Source organism: Urtica dioica, chromosome 10, assembly GCF_054948205.1.
Source record: "Urtica dioica subsp. dioica isolate 48M chromosome 10, U.dioica_male_clone48M_v1_H2, whole genome shotgun sequence".
NCBI classification, from domain to species: domain Eukaryota; kingdom Viridiplantae; phylum Streptophyta; class Magnoliopsida; order Rosales; family Urticaceae; genus Urtica; species Urtica dioica.
In genome coordinates, this window is record NC_142765.1 from 23,065,583 (window position 1) to 23,082,409 (window position 16,827).

Sequence of the window (16,827 nt, forward strand, 5' to 3'; positions counted from 1 at the left end):
TTTTAAATATTAGGCTTTTTCTTTCGATTTGTGGATATGTAATAGGGGAATTGACACACATAATAATAATTGAATGTCCCTTATCAAATATAGCCCAAAATGAAAAAATTGACACATGTAATACCTAAGCCATTGTGTAAAGACTATTATACCCTCAGAAATCTTTTAAACGCATGCAAACCCATTCCCGGGTATTCTTCATCTTTTTCCCAAAAAAAAAACCCATCATCTTCTCTCTCTCTCTCTCTCTCTCTCTCTCTCTCTCTCTCTCTCTCTCTCGCACGATCCCTCCATTTTTTTCAAGCTCAAAAACATCGGCATTACCCTGGTATTCTTCATCTTTTTCCCAAAAAAAAACCCCCTCATCTTCTCTCTCTCTCTCGCACGATCCCTCCATTTTTTTCTCGCTCAAAAAAATCGGTCATTCCCGGGTATTCTTCATCTTTTTCCCAAAAAAAAAATCCCTAATCTTCTCTCTCTCTCTCTCTCTCTCTCTCTCTCGCACGATCCCCCCATTTTTTTCTCGCTCAAAGAAATCGGCCGCACGTTCTCTCTCTCTCCCTCACACGTTCTCTAGCGAAACAGTGATCCTCCATCGTCGTTCCAGGTCGCAAGGCATAACAAAAAAATGTATGGGTATTACTTGGGCGAGTGTTTGTTGTGTTTGGCCGAGAATGTGTTGTATTTGGGTGTTTGATTGTATTTGGGTTTGGGTGTTTGAGTGTATTTGTGTTTGGCCGAGAATGTTTGTTGATTTAGGGTTTTTGGCTCAAAATTTTTTTGATTTAGGGTTTTTTCGTGCTCATGAACTCCCGGCGTTTCCAAATTTGCTGCTTGTTGTCTCGGCATTCTTTTTATGGAGTTTCTGTGATGAAATATATATCATAATTCTTTTAACCTAACAATAGTCCTCGTGAAGTCTTAATGTTGATCAATCACCCTTGTAATATAATCGGTTCCTCACTTGGTTGAAGGAGTTTCTAAAGAATAATAATGTGCGCTTGCTTGTATAAATGACAGAGAGCTGTATTGACAAAGTGTTGCATTGTTGCAAAAGGAGTCCCAGTTTAAAAATAAATCGAGGTCATAGGAAATTTTGTTTTTGTCTAAAAATTGAATCCCTGATTCATGAATTATTAATTCACTAGTGTCCTGTGTATTATTACTCATTTAAGTAGACAAATGAGAAGGTACTCAAGTCATTCATTTCTTGTTATTATTTTTCAGTTCAATTGGAACCAGATTCATTAACTTAGATCCATTAGTTGGTAAAGTTTAAGCGATATAGTGTATTAACCAGATTCAAATTTTTTTTGGGTGTTTTAGTGTATTTGGTGTTTGGGCGAGTGTTTGTTGTGTTTGGCCGAGAATGTGTTTTACCTTCTAATTTCAAAACAATCCGTGTTCTTTAGCTTCACTGCCCGGACCGCCCAATCACAATTTTTACCCGCACAAATGACATGAAGTTTGAGCGGAGATGAGTTCTTCGTTTTGAACCGATAATGATTATTGATTGCATCCATCCGCAAATGCTTCAACAACGCCGCTTTGTTTGCATATAATCCTTTTTTTTACACTTACCGGAGATAAAATGTCCAACACCTCAATATCGTTACTCTCGACACATGTATTTGATTCGGGAGCCGTAACCGAACACCCCACATTCTCTTGGCTCGATACATTCTCTTTTCTTTGTGATCGAGTTGGCGGCTGTGGTGGAAGAGGAGGCTCTTCCTGGTGTTGAGTCTGTGGTGGAGCCTCTATCGACAAAATAACTGGTGGTGGAGACCTTCTGGGTTGGGGTGTTGCCTGGCTAACAGTATTCATGTCATCCAACCCAGCAGTATCATTGTCGAAAGCCTCCGGACTTGGCACGTCCCATTCACGTGCCTCGGATATAGGACTCGGCATGTTTGGAATGATCCTGCTTCGATTGCAACCAAATCTACTCTCGCTTGTGTTTGCTGTTGGAGTGGATCCAACCCGTGGAGAAGACGCGTCATCCGCTTTTTTATCCTGAAATGCCTCCGGACTAATCTCAAGTACAAGATTCAACTTCGTCCGGTTCGGTTCGTTCTTCCTCAAGTACAAATAACATCGCAAACTTTCGTCGTCGTCTATGGTTGGCGGTACGAGCCCGTCAGCTTCATGTTTGACGTTGATTGAATCGTTGCAGGGGTCACGTTCAACCGAGCATACAATGTTTGCATCAAACTTTGGTAATTCAATTTGGTAGGAAGTAAAAGCGTAAGAGTACCACCTTCTTGATATACGCCCGATTTTACCCACTTCCCGCTATGCTTAGCATATAAACATATTTCCGCCATACCTGTATACGTTCACTCAGTATTAGAAATGAGTATTAAAAGACGGTTATTAACATGGAAAAACATCCAGTTCGTGACACTAGTGTCACGAAGTGAATCCAATTCGTGACACTAGTGTAACGAAGTGAATCCAGTTCGTGACACTAGTGTCACGAAGTGAATCCAGTTCGTGACACTAGTGTCACGAAGTGAATCCAGTTCGTGACACTAGTGTCACGAAGTGAATCCACTTCGTGACACTGTGTCACGAACAGGATTCACTTCGTGACACCCTGGAAAAATCGGGATTTCAACAAAAATCACAAATTTGACAAACAAATCACACTCAAACACAATGGAACCTATTTCAACATGAATAAAACAATTAAACTTGTTCTTATATGTTAAAAATAGGATGAATACCTCAACTTATGTTTGTAGAAGTTTTGGATCTTGGATTTGCAAGAAGAACAACCTTGGATCTTGAAGTTTTGATGAACAACCTAGGATTTGCAGGAAACTTCTTCAAACATTATTGCAAAATCGGTCTAAGATGGGTTTAGCATTATTGGAAAATGGGTTTAAGATGGGTTTACCATTATTGTAAAATGGGTTTAAAATGGGTCTAGGAAACTTACCGTCGACGAGCAAGATTCCGGCGACCCAAGAAGCAAGCTTCATCAACTCCAGCTCTGAAATCGGCCACAGTAGGTTCTCAGAAGAAAAGAAAAAAAATCGGCATGTTTGGTTCTCAGAAGAAAAAAAACGTAAGTAAAGGGAAGGTAGGGTTGAGGGTAGATGGGGAAAAAATTATTTCTCTCACCTACCATTAGTATTACTTTTGTCAAAAATTTTCATTTTGGGCTATATTTGGTAAGGGACATTGTAATGGTATTATTTGTGTCAATTCCCCTATGTAATAATGTAAATGTCCAGTTGCAAACCAAAAAAAATATATATATATATTGTCAAAGAGCCATTTTTACAAGAGAAACTTTTAAAGGGAAATTTGGGAAAGTATCTGTTGAAAGTTGAGAAATTTGGTTTTTAAAGCTAGTAAGATGTCAAAGAGCCATTTTTACAAGAGAGATTTTTTAAGGGAAATTTGGGAAAGTATCTATTTTTTAAAAGCAAGGAAGTTTTGATTTGAAAAGTATGTGTAATTTGACAAAAATGTCAATGATACAGTTTTCAAATTTTAAATTTTCAAATCTCCACATGGCACATCAGGATATCGCATGTCACTGCAGGACACAAAAGAAGACCGCAGAAAATCGCAAGATACAACAGAAGATCGTAGGTCACTGCAGGTTGCGACTAGACTGCAGGCCATAGCAGGAGACCGCAGGTCACCTCATGACGCAGCAGAAGAACGTAGACAACATCTTTAAAGATTCGTACTTCAATGACATTTTTATCAAATTGCATGTACTTTTCAAATTAAAACTTACTATCCTTTATAAACCCAATTTTCCTCCCTTCAAAACATACTTTCCCAAATTGCCCTTTTTAAATAAATCAACAAAAACAAGAAGAAAAAACAAAGGTTAACAAAGAGAGCTATGCGAGAGAAAAAAAAACAAAAAATAAATAAACAAATAAAACTCCGTCGCTACATGTCTACATAGGAACTTGATTATATTATTGATTAAAAAAAACTGTTTTATGGACACAAAAACAAAAATTGTAATTATTTTATTTATGCAATTTCAAGAATGAATTTTTGTCACCATTTTAGGGGGAAAAATGCCTCTGAAACTTTTTAAAACCTAATTTGCTCTAATTTTTATCATTTTCTCACTTTTCTCGCTCTCAAACTCTTTTGTTCTCTTTAAAGATAAGGGTTCCGTGGATTGAATTTGACGATAACTGGAATATTTTGTTTGTTAGTAATTATGGCGAGTTTAGAAATATGAATTTTTTTGAAATCTCAGATCAAATATATATAAAAACTTCGATAATTTTCTGTTATTCAGAATGACTTTCGATGACATTAATTTGCATTTTTTTATGATAACTTCTTATGGCGATGATTTACGACGGTATCCGGTGACTTTCAATGATTTACAAAGATCTACAATGAGCTAGAAAAATTAAAAAAGAGAATTTAAAAGGTTTCATAGGTATATTTTGTAAACAAAACGTTACAAAAGTCGAGTTTTGAAAAAGTGTAAATAAAAAGTCTAATTATGATTGTTTGCTACTTAGGTCTAAAAAAATAAATTTTCTCCATATATATTTTTATATTTATACATAATGTTGTCTGTCAATTTTCCATCGAAAAAAAAAAATCAAACACACCGTTGAGCCATTCTCGAGAGTAGAGAATGTAAGGCTACATTCGGTCATCAAAGACAAAAAAAAAAGGAACATTCTGGGCCGAATCCAAGTTAAACCCGACTTGGGCTCGCGAATAAAATCGAACCGCAAAAAGTGAGCACTGCTCGACAAAGGGCGGGGCGTGCCGGCACAGCGATAGCGTCCCCGACGGACCACTCGGCGAGGCGACGAGCCACGAGATAGCGTCCCGGCGGACCACTCGGCGAGGCGACGAGCCACGAGAAAGCGTCCCCGACGGACCACTCGGTGAGGCGAAGAGCCACGCCGACGAAACACTCGGTGAGGCGAAGAGCCACGAGATAGCGTCCCCGACGGACCACTCGACGAGGCGAAGAGCCACGAGAAAGCGTCCCCGACGGACCATTCGGCGAGGCGACAAGGCCCGAGCCACGAGAAAGCGTCCCCGACGGACCACTCGGTGAGGCGAAGAGCCACGAGATAGCGTCCCCGATGGACCAATCGGCGAGGTGACGAGCCACGAGATAGCGTCCCCGACGGACCACTCGGCGAGGCAACGAGCCACGAGATAGCGTCCCGACGGACCATTCGGCGAGGCGACGAGCCACGAGATAGCGTCCCCGACGGACCACTCGACGAGGCGATGAGCCACGAGACCGAGTCTCTGACGGACTCGTCATCGAGACAAAGAGAACCAAAACAAGGCTACCAAACTCATACAATATCACACAAAAGAAGAGAAAATGATAAAGCAAAACACAAAAGAAGAATAATCTACTTTCATTCTCTGTAGAATAGGAGAAGAAATATTTATTCTCTCAAACACATTATCTCAAAAACCAAGGCTAATCAAGCCAAATTAAATATACCTCTTTAAAAGTGTCAAGAGCTTGAATCGGTTCTCATGTTCTTCACTTAATATGAGGAATATTTCAGCACCACACTCAAATTCTACACGAGTCTTCATCCCGAATCACGACTCAAAGATTTCTCTGAAGCTCCGGGACGCTTTGGGCCTTGTCCTAAACTTCCTTGAGCCATTTGGGATCTCGAAGAGTGATTTTGGGCCCATCCAATACTAGGCGCGTGACTATTCCAGGCACACCACGTGTCCTCAAATGTTAAATCCAAAAAACGGCTTAACAGTTAGTAATTATGGCGAGTTTAGAATTATGAATTTTTTTGAAATCTCCAATCAAATATATATATATATATATATAAAACTTCTATAATTTTCTGTTATTTAGAATGACTTTCGACGACATTAATTTGCATTTTTTTTATGATAATTTCTGATGATTCACGATGATATCCGGCGACTTTCAATGATTTACAAAGATTTACAATGAGCTAGAAAAATGAAAAAAGAGAATCTAAGGCCCCGTTTGGTTTACTTTTCCAAACCCGTTTTCTGTTTTCTGATTCTAAATTCTAGATAACAGTTTTAGAAAACCTGTTTGCTTATGTTTTTAGAAAACAGATTTAGAATAATGTTTCTGTTTTTTTTGAAATTTGTTTAGAAAACAGAAAACAATGAAAAATTGTTTTCTATTTTATCTCTCTTATATTTTAAAACAATTGAATGAAAAACATAACCAAACAACATTTAAAATATTCTGAAACGTAATTCTAGCTTTACTTTTTTGTTATATTTTTGGTATGCCTTTGGCTAGCTTTACTTTTTGCTTACCAAGAATAACCAAAGGCATAACTCAGACACTTTTATTATTAAAACCGATATGAAATTTCCTTTTTACCTTTATATTTATTATATTTTTCTTTTCCTCATTTTCTTCTCTAAGAGCATCTTTAATGGTAAACTAAATGTCATATGGTTCTTATTAATTGAAAAAAAAATGGGACTCATTCTTTGCTAAGTTAATGGTTAAGCAATTTGCTCTATAGACCTAATTTGTTAAGCTAAATCAATAGCTAATATACAAAACAATGGTAAACAAGTAGCTTAGAAGTTTTACTATTTACTAGCAAATCCCTTTAATCGTTAAGCAAATGATCAGATGCTCTAATGCTCCTAAACCATCGCACCTCTTCCCAACCACCACTCCTTCTCATATGCCAATGGTATATCTATAGTTTGTATTGTATGCTTGAATCCGCTACTTCCCAATAAAAAGACTTGTATATTTTCAAAATGGGAGTTATGAAATCCCTCTAACTTAAAAAAAAAAAAAAACAATTGACAAAAAAACACAAAATATGACTTTTAAAATATTCAAGCTTTCACTATTAAATATATCCCTTTTTCGCATCCAACTCTGATTTCATTTACTCAAATAATACATACAATCTAAATAGTATATATTGCGTACAATCAGCAAAATGAGAGGAAAAAAAAATCTATGCGACGTTTTCGCGAAAAGAGGGGTGCGATTGTATAGATACAGTGAAAACGGAATTCGTCATAGATGATGATGATAAGACTAAGCTTGACTGCATAACGAATTCCGAAAAAAAAAGCTTGACTGTATAATGGTCAAATAGGAATCTAAAAGTTGTGAATTTGTTCGTCTCCCAAAGTGTAAGAAGCGAAGTGTTTGATTTGAATGGACGGATCATCAGAAGTACCAATAACGCTGTTGCTATCGAGTATCGATTCCTCGCTGCACCACCCAAAAAAAAAAAACATAATAAATTAAAAAAAAGATAGATATAGTGTGGATTACGGACGACGTAGTGTTAGTATCCGTACGTACGTGAAATGGTGATTTGTGGGTTGGCGGAGGGCGATCTGGGCGTGGAGCTGAGCGAGTTGGAGGGTCCGCTGAGTGAGCTTGGCTCGGAGGTGGTGGGCCACCCCGAGGCAACCGTGCACCTTGAAGCGGGCCCGCATCTCCGACTCGAAGATTATCGACGTCATCGCGTCCTTGCGTGACCCTTCTGGAACCTTCTTCAGGATGCCCACCATGTTCCTCACGCCGTAAAGCCGGTGCGCGGCCTGGAACCTCTCCGCCTGCTCCGCCGGAAAATACGGCGCCAGCTCGCACCCTTCGCTGCATTTCCGCCGTTGGTACTTGCACGCCCCGCACGCCTGCTGTTGCTCCCTCGTCAACGACATCTTATTTTATAATAATAATTTCTCTTCATATATCTACCCCTTTCTTTTCTTCTATCGTATCATATATATTTGCGAGAATAATAGATATATTTTGTGTAACAACTGGATAAGATATATTTGCGATTCCGAAGTGATTCTTGTTGACCACTTCAAAGGGGTATGCGTATAGCCTCTCTCCTTGACACGTTTGGAAGAAAGTGTGGGTAACACACGCTCTCTCGACACACATCAAACATAACGCACGCTCTCTTCCCTTACACATTCATAATTAGGCTTGGGCTTCGTAATACTCCTTAATTCCAAACCTTTTTTTTTTTTTTAACCATTTTCCATCAACACCTCAAAATTCCTAAAGTATGACTATGATAGAGGAGAGAGACTTATTCAGTACAAAAATACCCCTTTTTAATAATCATTTTAATTTCCGACGGCGGACATCAGAATTTTTTTGGCAGAAGAGCAAGGGACGCTCCATGGAGAGCGACACTCACATCCCAATGATATGACCACTCATTATGATGGGATTCGGTTCGCTGTACCCATTTCTACCCAATACACAAAAAATATATCAATCAAACTGGATTTCAACCAACGTAGGACAAAAAAGAATTAACTTTAAACTATTTCACGAGATCAAAAAATATTGACTAATTTAGGCCCCGTTCTGTTTTCTGATTCTAAATTCTAGAAAACAGTTTTAGAAAACATGTTTTCTTATGTTTTTAGAAAACAGATTTAGAATAATATTTCTGTTTTTTTTTTAAAATTTGTTTAGAAAACAGAAAACAATGAAAATTTGTTTTCTATTTTATCTCTCTTATATTTTAAAACAATTGAATGGAAACATAACGAAACAGCATTTAAAATATTCTGAAACGTAATTCTAAATCTGTTTTTTAAATTTAAAAATCAAAATAAAAAACATAATTTAAAAACAGAAAACGAATTTAGAAAATTAAACCAAAAGGCCCATTATAGCCTAAAAGTGGTACACATGTTGAATAACTCTGGAGTGAAAAACTTTTGCTTTATTTAACGTTGTTTACTTCCAAACTCTTCATTTATAATCAATGTCGGATTTTTGGTTGGCTTAGTTTTCAACCTCAAACAAAAAGGGTAGCATTTGATATACGTTATATTGCGTTTTCTTTATAATCAATATGCTTAGCCATTCTTAGCGCTAATTCGTGTAAAACTCACTCAAAACATCTCAACTTTCCTATTCACGAATCGTTACAGATAACGAGTCCAAAACAAGGCTCGGAATTTAAATTCATAAGCAAAATACAAGAAAGTTGAGTGAAGCTTACCGTCTTCATCTTTGCCAAACCCTACACGACCTTCTTCGGAGCCTATCGATCACCAAACGCACACAAAACAGTGAGAAGTGTGTCAAGACTCCAAAATAAGTATCGGTCGTCGAAGAACTCACCATTTTTTATACACCTGAAAGACGACTGAGGAAACGAAACGAAACCTAAAAACCCTAGAACTATATACACTGAGACCAACACGAAAGCTGGGCTTTTAAAGGCCTCGTTATTAAATTCCTTGATAATCGGGCCTTTTATCTACTGAAAGCCCAGTCGAAAATATGATGGTAATTCAAACTGCAAGGTGGACGGAGAAGAAGAAGAAGAACATTCTTGGAGTACGGTGTGGTGGTCAGCCATGGCAATGGAGGTGGAGAGTCAATCAGAGTTTCCGTACTGGAAACCACTCTGTCGTAAATTCATGCCAGAATCTCCATTCTTTTCTTCTGGAAACGTCGAGCGAGAGCTTCTCGCCAAACAGGTATGAACTTGAATCGAACGCAATTTAAAATCTAAAACTTGTGGTACTGCCTTTTTTATGGTCCGTTTGAAAGAACTTCTGTTAGGTTAAATACTGATAGTCAGATTGTTGTATTCAGCTACAACTTGAGCGAGCTGCGAGCTAACTTGAGCGATCTGGGCGAGCTAAGTTGAGCGAGCTGGTATCATCGCCAAGTGTGAAGACGTGCTCAGTGACGTGGACAAGTGAATGGCGAGGATTAGAAGATCTTCAACGGCTGAGATTGACGCTGAGGATGAAAACGGTTACAAGTTTGTTATGAAGTCTTTAAGTTGTGGTTTTCGTTGTAATGTGAATGTAACAATTGATTGAGAGTTTTAGATCTGAAAAACACTTGAGATAGAAAGAGGCAAGCTCTGAGTGAGATTCTTAGAGAGAGAAAAGCCGAGCTCGAATGTGTGTTTGTATTAGATCGAACTCAGAGGAAGTGTGGATTGTACGGTTGTATTTGTTCTTGGTGATTAGTGCAAATCGGACTACCTTTGCCTGAAGGAGTTCGCGGGGACGTAGGCTAGTTAACGCCGAACCTCGTCAACAATCCGGTGTTCTTCTTTCTTTATTGTTCATCTTGTTATTTGGTTCGTCTGTGTTGCGTGTAGATCAAGCTAGGATAAAATACTGCCTAATTGGTATTGATCGTATTTCCTACAGTGGTATCAGAGCGAGGCTCACCTTTTGGCGTTCGTGTTTGGCGATCTTCGTGGACTCGAGGATCGCTGCTTGATTCGCAACACTGGAGGGAACGTAGAACCAGAATCCGGACAGGGACAACGACGGCGTAGCTCAATCGCCATCGGACGCAAGGCTTGAACAAGGAGACTCGTCGACCTCAACGCAACCAGAGAGATCTACAGGGAATCCCCTGCAGTGGAACAATTTCTCGGCAATGAGGATCGACATCGACAAATTCGACGGCACCGGCGATTTCCGCATCTGGAGACGCAAGATCTCTGCTCTCCTCGCGCAACAAAAATTGCTGCGAGTCATTATAGATCCGGTGACGTGGCCGCCTTATTTTCCAGAAGATCAGAAAGATGAGATGCTTGAAACAGCCACAGGTACTATAATCTTTCACCTGTCAGACTCGATCATCAGGCTCGTGGATAAAGAAGACACGCCATCCAAGATCTGGAAGAAACTGGATGAACTTTTCCAGTCAAAGTCTTTATCCAACAAGATTTATCTGAAGGAAAGGCTGTTTGGTTTCAAGATGGACACAGCTAAGTCTCTTGAACAAAATCTTGATGAGTTTCTCAAGATGAATATCGAGCTGGCTAACTCAAGAGATAAAGAAGAGTTGAGTGATGAGAATCAGGCAATTATCATCCTGAATTCTCTCCCTGACATGTATAAAGAAGTCAAGCTAGCCATCAAGTATGGAAGATCCTCAATCACTTTGGAGGAGGTGATCTCTGCTCTCAAATCTAGAGCCCTAGAGATCAAAGCTGACAAGCATGGTGATGGTGAGAATCACATGGCCAAGGGCAGAGGCCAATCAAGATCCACAAACAAAGAGAAGGGCAAGAACAAGCCCAGTAACAAGTCAGCAAACTCCAACAAGGCACCAAAACTCAATGCTGACAAGAAATGCTATCACTGCAACAAGATTGGCCATATCAAAAAGGATTGCTACTCCTGGATCAAGAAGAATCAGAATGCTTCTAAACCCAACACATCAAACCAAGAAACCACTGACTCTGCCAACCTTGGAGAAGGCTATGACAATGGTGAAGTCTTCTCAGTGGTAAATGAAAGATCTGATTCTGAGTGGATCCTAGACTCAGGTTGTACTTTCCATATGACCAACAACAAGTCATGGCTAAGAGACTTCAAGGAACAAGGAAGAGGCAAGGTGGTGATGGGGAATAATGAGACCTGTCAAGTCACAGGCGTAGGCTCAGTCAGCTTCAAGATGCATGATGGTGCAATAAGGATCCTCACTGATGTGAGACTGGTGCCTGAGCTGTCAAGAAACCTGATCTCTATCGGAGTCTTGGATGACTTAGGCTACACCAACAGCATCAAGAATGGCTCTATGAAGATATGTAAGGGATCCCTTGTGGCTATAAGGGGTCAGAAAATATCAGGGCTCTACTACCTGATTGGAGAAGCGCTCACTGGTCAAACTGCCTTAGCAGCAAGCACTAAAGACAAAAATGCCCTGCTGTGGCACAACAGGCTTGGGCATATCAGTGACAGTGGACTTCAAGTGATGTGTGATCAACAACTCCTAGGCAAAGGGAAGGTCAGCAAGGTGGAGTTCTGTGAGCACTGCATTCTGGGAAAGCAACACAAACTCAAGTTCACCATTGGCAAACACCAGTCAAAGCTCCCACTGGAGTATGTTCACTCTGATCTATGGGGTCCTGCCAAGGTGTCCACACATGGAGGTAACTCTTATTTCCTTTCTATCATTGATGATTTTACTAGAAAAGTTTGGATATATTTGTTGAAACACAAGAGCCAAGCCTTTAGTAAGTTCAGAGAATGGCAAACCCTCTTAGAAAACCTCACTGATAGAAAAGTGAAAACCCTTAGAACTGATAATGGTCTTGAGTTTTGTAGTGAGGAGTTCAATAGTTATTGTGCCAGCCAAGGTATCCAAAGGCATATGACTGTTAGGTTGACTCCTCAACAGAATGGGGTAGCTGAGAGAATGAATAGAACTCTCCTGAATAAGGCCAAATGCATGCTGTTTAGCTCAGGGTTATCTAAGAGTTTCTGGGGTGAGGCCATAGTTACTGCTGCTTACCTTGTTAATAGATGTCCATCTAGTGCCCTAGACTTCAAAACACCTGAAGAAATCTTGACCAACAAGCCACCAGACCTTAGTAACCTTAGAACTTTTGGTTGTGCTGCCTATGCACATCAGAGTATAGGAAAGCTTGAACCTAGATCCCTTAAGTGTATCTTTCTAGGCTATCCTCAGGGAGTGAAATGGTACAAACTTTGGGTTAGGGACGGCTCTTGGTTCAAGACCATTATCAGTAGGGATGTGGTATTTAATGAGTTTGAGTTCCCATGTTTCAGAAAGGATGAGACAGGTACAAGTTCTGAGGACACTGCCACAAGCTCCATTGAAACCACCATTGAACTCCAGGCTGGGAGTGAAGTACCTCATCAGGTGGAGCAAGCTGCAGTAAACTTGGATCAGGTGGAGCTGGGGTCTGATGCAAACAGGTCTTCCTCAGCAAATGAACAGCTGAGTTCCACAAGGGACTCTGAAATTCAAGCTCAAGACAGTCAAGGGTATGACATGCCAAATGAAGACCAAGCCTCTCCATAGTCATATCAGCTGGTCAGAGATAGGAGCAAGAGGGTTCCTAAGCCCACTCGGAGATATGGTTATAATGTCTACTCAGAAATGCTTGCCTATGCTTTTACTTCTGCTTTGGAGATAGAAATGAAGGAACCCATGACCTACAAGGAAGCAGTGAGCAGTGCTGAATCTGAGAAATGGTTCAAGGCCATGAAAGATGAAATGGAATCTCTCTACAGAAATCACACCTGGATTATTGTGAAGAGACCTCAAAATCAGAGACCAGTTGCCTGTAGATGGCTCTACAAAATCAAGGAAGGTGCTGACTCCAGTGATCCAGTCAGGTACAAGGCTCGCTTGGTAGCAAAGGGCTTTACTCAGGTGGAGGGAATTGACTACACAGAGATCTTCTCCCATGTGGTGAAGTACAAAACTATAAGGATCATGCTTGCTGTGGTAGCTCAATTCAATTTGGAGCTGCACCAAATGGATGTCAAGACAGCCTTCTTACATGGAGATCTGGAAGAAACCATCTACATGGAGCAGTCAGAGGGTTTTGAGGTTCACAAAGACCAGGACCATGTGTGCTTATTGAAGAAGGCACTGTATGGTCTTAAACAGTCTCCAAGACAATGGTACAAAAGGTTTGATGCATTCATGATGAAGCGAGGGTTCAATAGAAGTTCTCATGACCCCTGCATGTACTTCAAGGGCTCAGATGTGTTGAGCTGTGTGTTTCTTCTCCTCTATGTTGATGACATGCTCTTGATCAACCAATCTATGAACAAGATTTTGAAACTGAAGAAACAGTTGAGTACTGAGTTTGACATGAAAGATCTTGGAGAAGCCAAGAAGATACTTGGAATAAGTATTCTAAGGGACAGGGACAAGAACAAATTGATGATGTCCCAGCAAGGTTACTTGGAGAAACTTATTGACAGATTCTCCATGAGGGGCTCAAAACCTGTCAGGCATCCTCTTGGTACTCACTTTCAGCTTTCAAGTGATCAAAGTCCAAGCTCTCAGTCTGACAAGGAGTACATGGGAAGTGTGCCTTATTCCAGTGCTGTGGGGTCATTTATGTACTCAATGATCTGCACTAGGCCCGACTTGGCTCATGCTATTAGTACTCTCAGCAGATTCATGTCAAACCCTGGAAGAGAGCATTGGCTTGCCATGAAGTGGCTACTAAGGTACATTGCCTCATCTACAGATGTTGGATTGGTCTATGAGAAGACAGGTTCTGCAGTTGAGGTAAAATGATATGTTGACTCTGATTTTGCTGGAGATAGAGACACAAGAAAGTCCACCACTGCCTTCTATTTTCTGCTATGTGGAAACTGCATCAGTTGGAAGTCACAGCTGCAACCCATTGTGACTTTGTCCACTGCAGAGGCTGAGTACATTGCAGCCACTGAGGCTGTGAAGGAGGCTATATGGCTCAAGGGAGTTCTGAGAGAATTGAACCTGTATGAAGGCCCGGTGACTATTTACTCAGATAGCCAAAGTGCACTACATCTGTGTAAGAACCCGGTTTTTCATGACAGGACCAAACATGTGGATATCAAGTATCACTTCATCAGGGAACGAATTTCAGATGGTGATATCAACATGGAGAAGGTCAGCACTGATGACAATCCTGCTGACGTGGGTACTAAGGTTGTGACACTTAGTAAGTTTAAGCACTGTCTTAAACTACTGAGAGTTATGACAGGTTAGTGGAGGTGAAGATCGAACGATGAATTCAGGTATAAGGTTATGGTTTGCACTAAGAGGGAGGGACATGGATGAAGTTGAAGCTGAAGGTGGAGATGTTGTATTCAGCTACAACTTGAGCGAGTTGCGAGCTAACTTGAGCGAGCTGCGAGCTAACTTGAGCGAGCTGGGCGAGCTAAGTTGAGCGAGCTGGTATCATCGCCAAGTGTGAAGACGTGCTCAGTGACGTGGACAAGTGAATGGCGAGGATTAGAAGATCTTCAACGGCTGAGATTGACGCTGAGGATGAAAACGGTTACAAGTCTGTTATGAAGTCTTTAAGTTCTGGTTTTCGTTGTAATGTGAATGTAACAATTGATTGAGAGTTTTAGATCTGAAAAACACTTGAGAGAGAAAGAGGCAAGCTCTGAGTGAGATTCTTAGAGAGAGAAAAGCCGAGCTCGAATGTGTGTTTGTATTAGATCGAACTCAGAGGAAGTGTGGATTGTACGGTTGTATTTGTTCTTGGTGATTAGTGCAAATCGGACTACCTTTGCCTGAAGGAGTTCGCGGGGACGTAGGCTAGTTAACGCCGAACCTCGTCAACAATCCAGTGTTCTTCTTTCTTTATTGTTCATCTTGTTATTTGGTTCGTCTGTGTTGCGTGTAGATCAAGCTAGGATAAAATACTGCCTAATTGGTGTTGATCGTATTTCCTACATAGATCATAGGGGTGAGTTAGTAGAGTTTAGGCCTTTGTGAATGCTGTCAGATCGGAAATAGGTTGTTTTCCGATTGCGATCATCAGAATTCGAAATCTCGTTAACTTTATGATGGAACTGTTCTAGTTTTTCAGGTTGCTCTTGACTTAACCGAAGACGAAAAGCACTATGTTTGAAACTTTATGAATGAAGATTTCCAGTATGGTCGGTCACACTCTTGCTTAACTTTACTGATTCAAGCACATAAAGAAAATAATTGATAGCGCTTTAGTGTTTTTTTTTTCAATAGGGTCGTTTTGGTTTATTTGGCAGGGTTATTTGTTGTCCCATTGCTGGCTGTGATTCGCGATTGGGTTCGTTGGAGGAGTTCGAAGATCATTACAATGCTCGTCACACGGCTTCGTGTTCGATTTGCTCGAGGGTTTTTTCGACATCTAGACTACTTAGCCTTCACATTTCCGAATCGCATGACTCGTTCTTTCAGGCCAAACTCGCACGAGGCTATGAAGTGGTACCTCATTTTCGCTTTTGATCTCAGTAAAGATTTATGCATTTTTCTATAATTAAATAACAGTTGAAAATTTTAACAGAGAGAAAGTACTGAGCTCGCATGTGATTTCCCTTAAAACTTTGTTTTCTTGTTCCGTTTTTCCGAGGGAAATAAACTTCATGTTTTGAACTTTCATCATCCCAAAGAAGGCTTGGATGCCTGTGTTTTGGTGTCAACCATTTGTTTGGAACCGGATTTTATTTATTGAAAAAAAATTGAAAATTTGAAGATGAAAAAAGAAACTACACCTTAGATAAACTGAAAATTAACGGTGGGAAAGAACTCGTACACGCGATTTCCCTTGAATTTCGATTCTTCACTCTATATTACGTTTTAGACTTTCATCGGGCAAAATAAGGTATAAATCTGTGTATTTAGCGCTAACCATTCCTCAGGAACACGGATTTTACTTTTCAAAAACTTAAATTTTGAAGAAGAAGCTGCGAGTGAAAAATATTTTCACATTTATATCTGGACGTGCTTTTAGAAAAATTGAAAATTATCAGACAGATTGCGCACATAAAATTTTCCCCATCGAATTTCGATTTTCACGCTGTTTCCTGCAGAAAATAATGTTCATGTTTCAATTATTTGGCTCTTTGGTGTGATGTTTCAGTATGAATGCCTGCTCGAAGAGTGTGGTCTGAAATTCAAAAGCTACAAAAGCCGTCATCAACATGTGGTGGACAAGCACAAGTTTCCGACCTCGTTCGAGTTCTTCAGAAAGTCCCGTCCCTCCAAGAAACACCGCATAAAGCACACACGGCACAGACAATCCGACGATGGATCTTCTTCGGCGATGGAAGTCGAGAGCAAATGCGACAATGCCATGGAAGGTCTCGTCTCTGCCGTGTCAAAGCTAACCACTTCTGACTCGTCTCCCTCGGCTGTCACTTTTGGTCGCCGCAAAGCTCGCGGCTTGTCGTTCGTCCCACGAGCCGTTCAACGCGACAAGAGACCCGACTGACTCAACTGTCCAATATGTTCAGTCCCTATAAATTTTGGTGTGTAATGCAATTTAATGTGGAAAGGGAAAATATTAGAAGTCCGTGGGAAATGATGAATCTTGGAGAGCTTGTACTCTCTTT

General features: G+C 40.3%; 2 protein-coding genes across 2 annotated transcripts; one reads left to right on the forward strand and one right to left on the reverse strand.

Moving 5' to 3' along the window:
• Positions 1 to 6,970: 6,970 nt before the first annotated feature.
• On the reverse strand, positions 6,971 to 7,731 carry LOC149384162 (LOB domain-containing protein 23-like). The gene is made up of 2 exons (XM_089629278.1): positions 7,319 to 7,731; positions 6,971 to 7,225 (listed from the first exon to the last, which is right to left on the reverse strand). Exons 1-2 carry the CDS (start codon positions 7,678 to 7,680, stop codon positions 7,111 to 7,113), a joined length of 477 nt encoding a protein of 158 aa, XP_089485404.1. The 5' UTR covers positions 7,681 to 7,731; the 3' UTR covers positions 6,971 to 7,110.
• A 7,625-nt stretch (positions 7,732 to 15,356) lies between these two features.
• Positions 15,357 to 16,827, forward strand: LOC149384163 (uncharacterized). The gene is made up of 3 exons (XM_089629279.1): positions 15,357 to 15,388; positions 15,502 to 15,700; positions 16,356 to 16,827. Exons 1-3 carry the CDS (start codon positions 15,372 to 15,374, stop codon positions 16,704 to 16,706), a joined length of 567 nt encoding a protein of 188 aa, XP_089485405.1. The 5' UTR covers positions 15,357 to 15,371; the 3' UTR covers positions 16,707 to 16,827.

Excerpts from the sequence above, each read along its gene's own strand:
- LOC149384163 (XM_089629279.1), top strand. Across the intron at positions 15,701-16,355 it reads TCGCACGAGGCTATGAAGTG|TATGAATGCCTGCTCGAAGA; the intron begins GTACCTCATTTT and ends GTGATGTTTCAG.
- LOC149384162 (XM_089629278.1), bottom strand. The coding sequence starts at position 7,680 with ATGTCGTTGACGAGGGAGCAACAGCAGGCGTGCGGGGCGTGCAAGTAC. Across the intron at positions 7,226-7,318 it reads CCCACAAATCACCATTTCAC|CGAGGAATCGATACTCGATA; the intron begins GTACGTACGGAT and ends TGGGTGGTGCAG.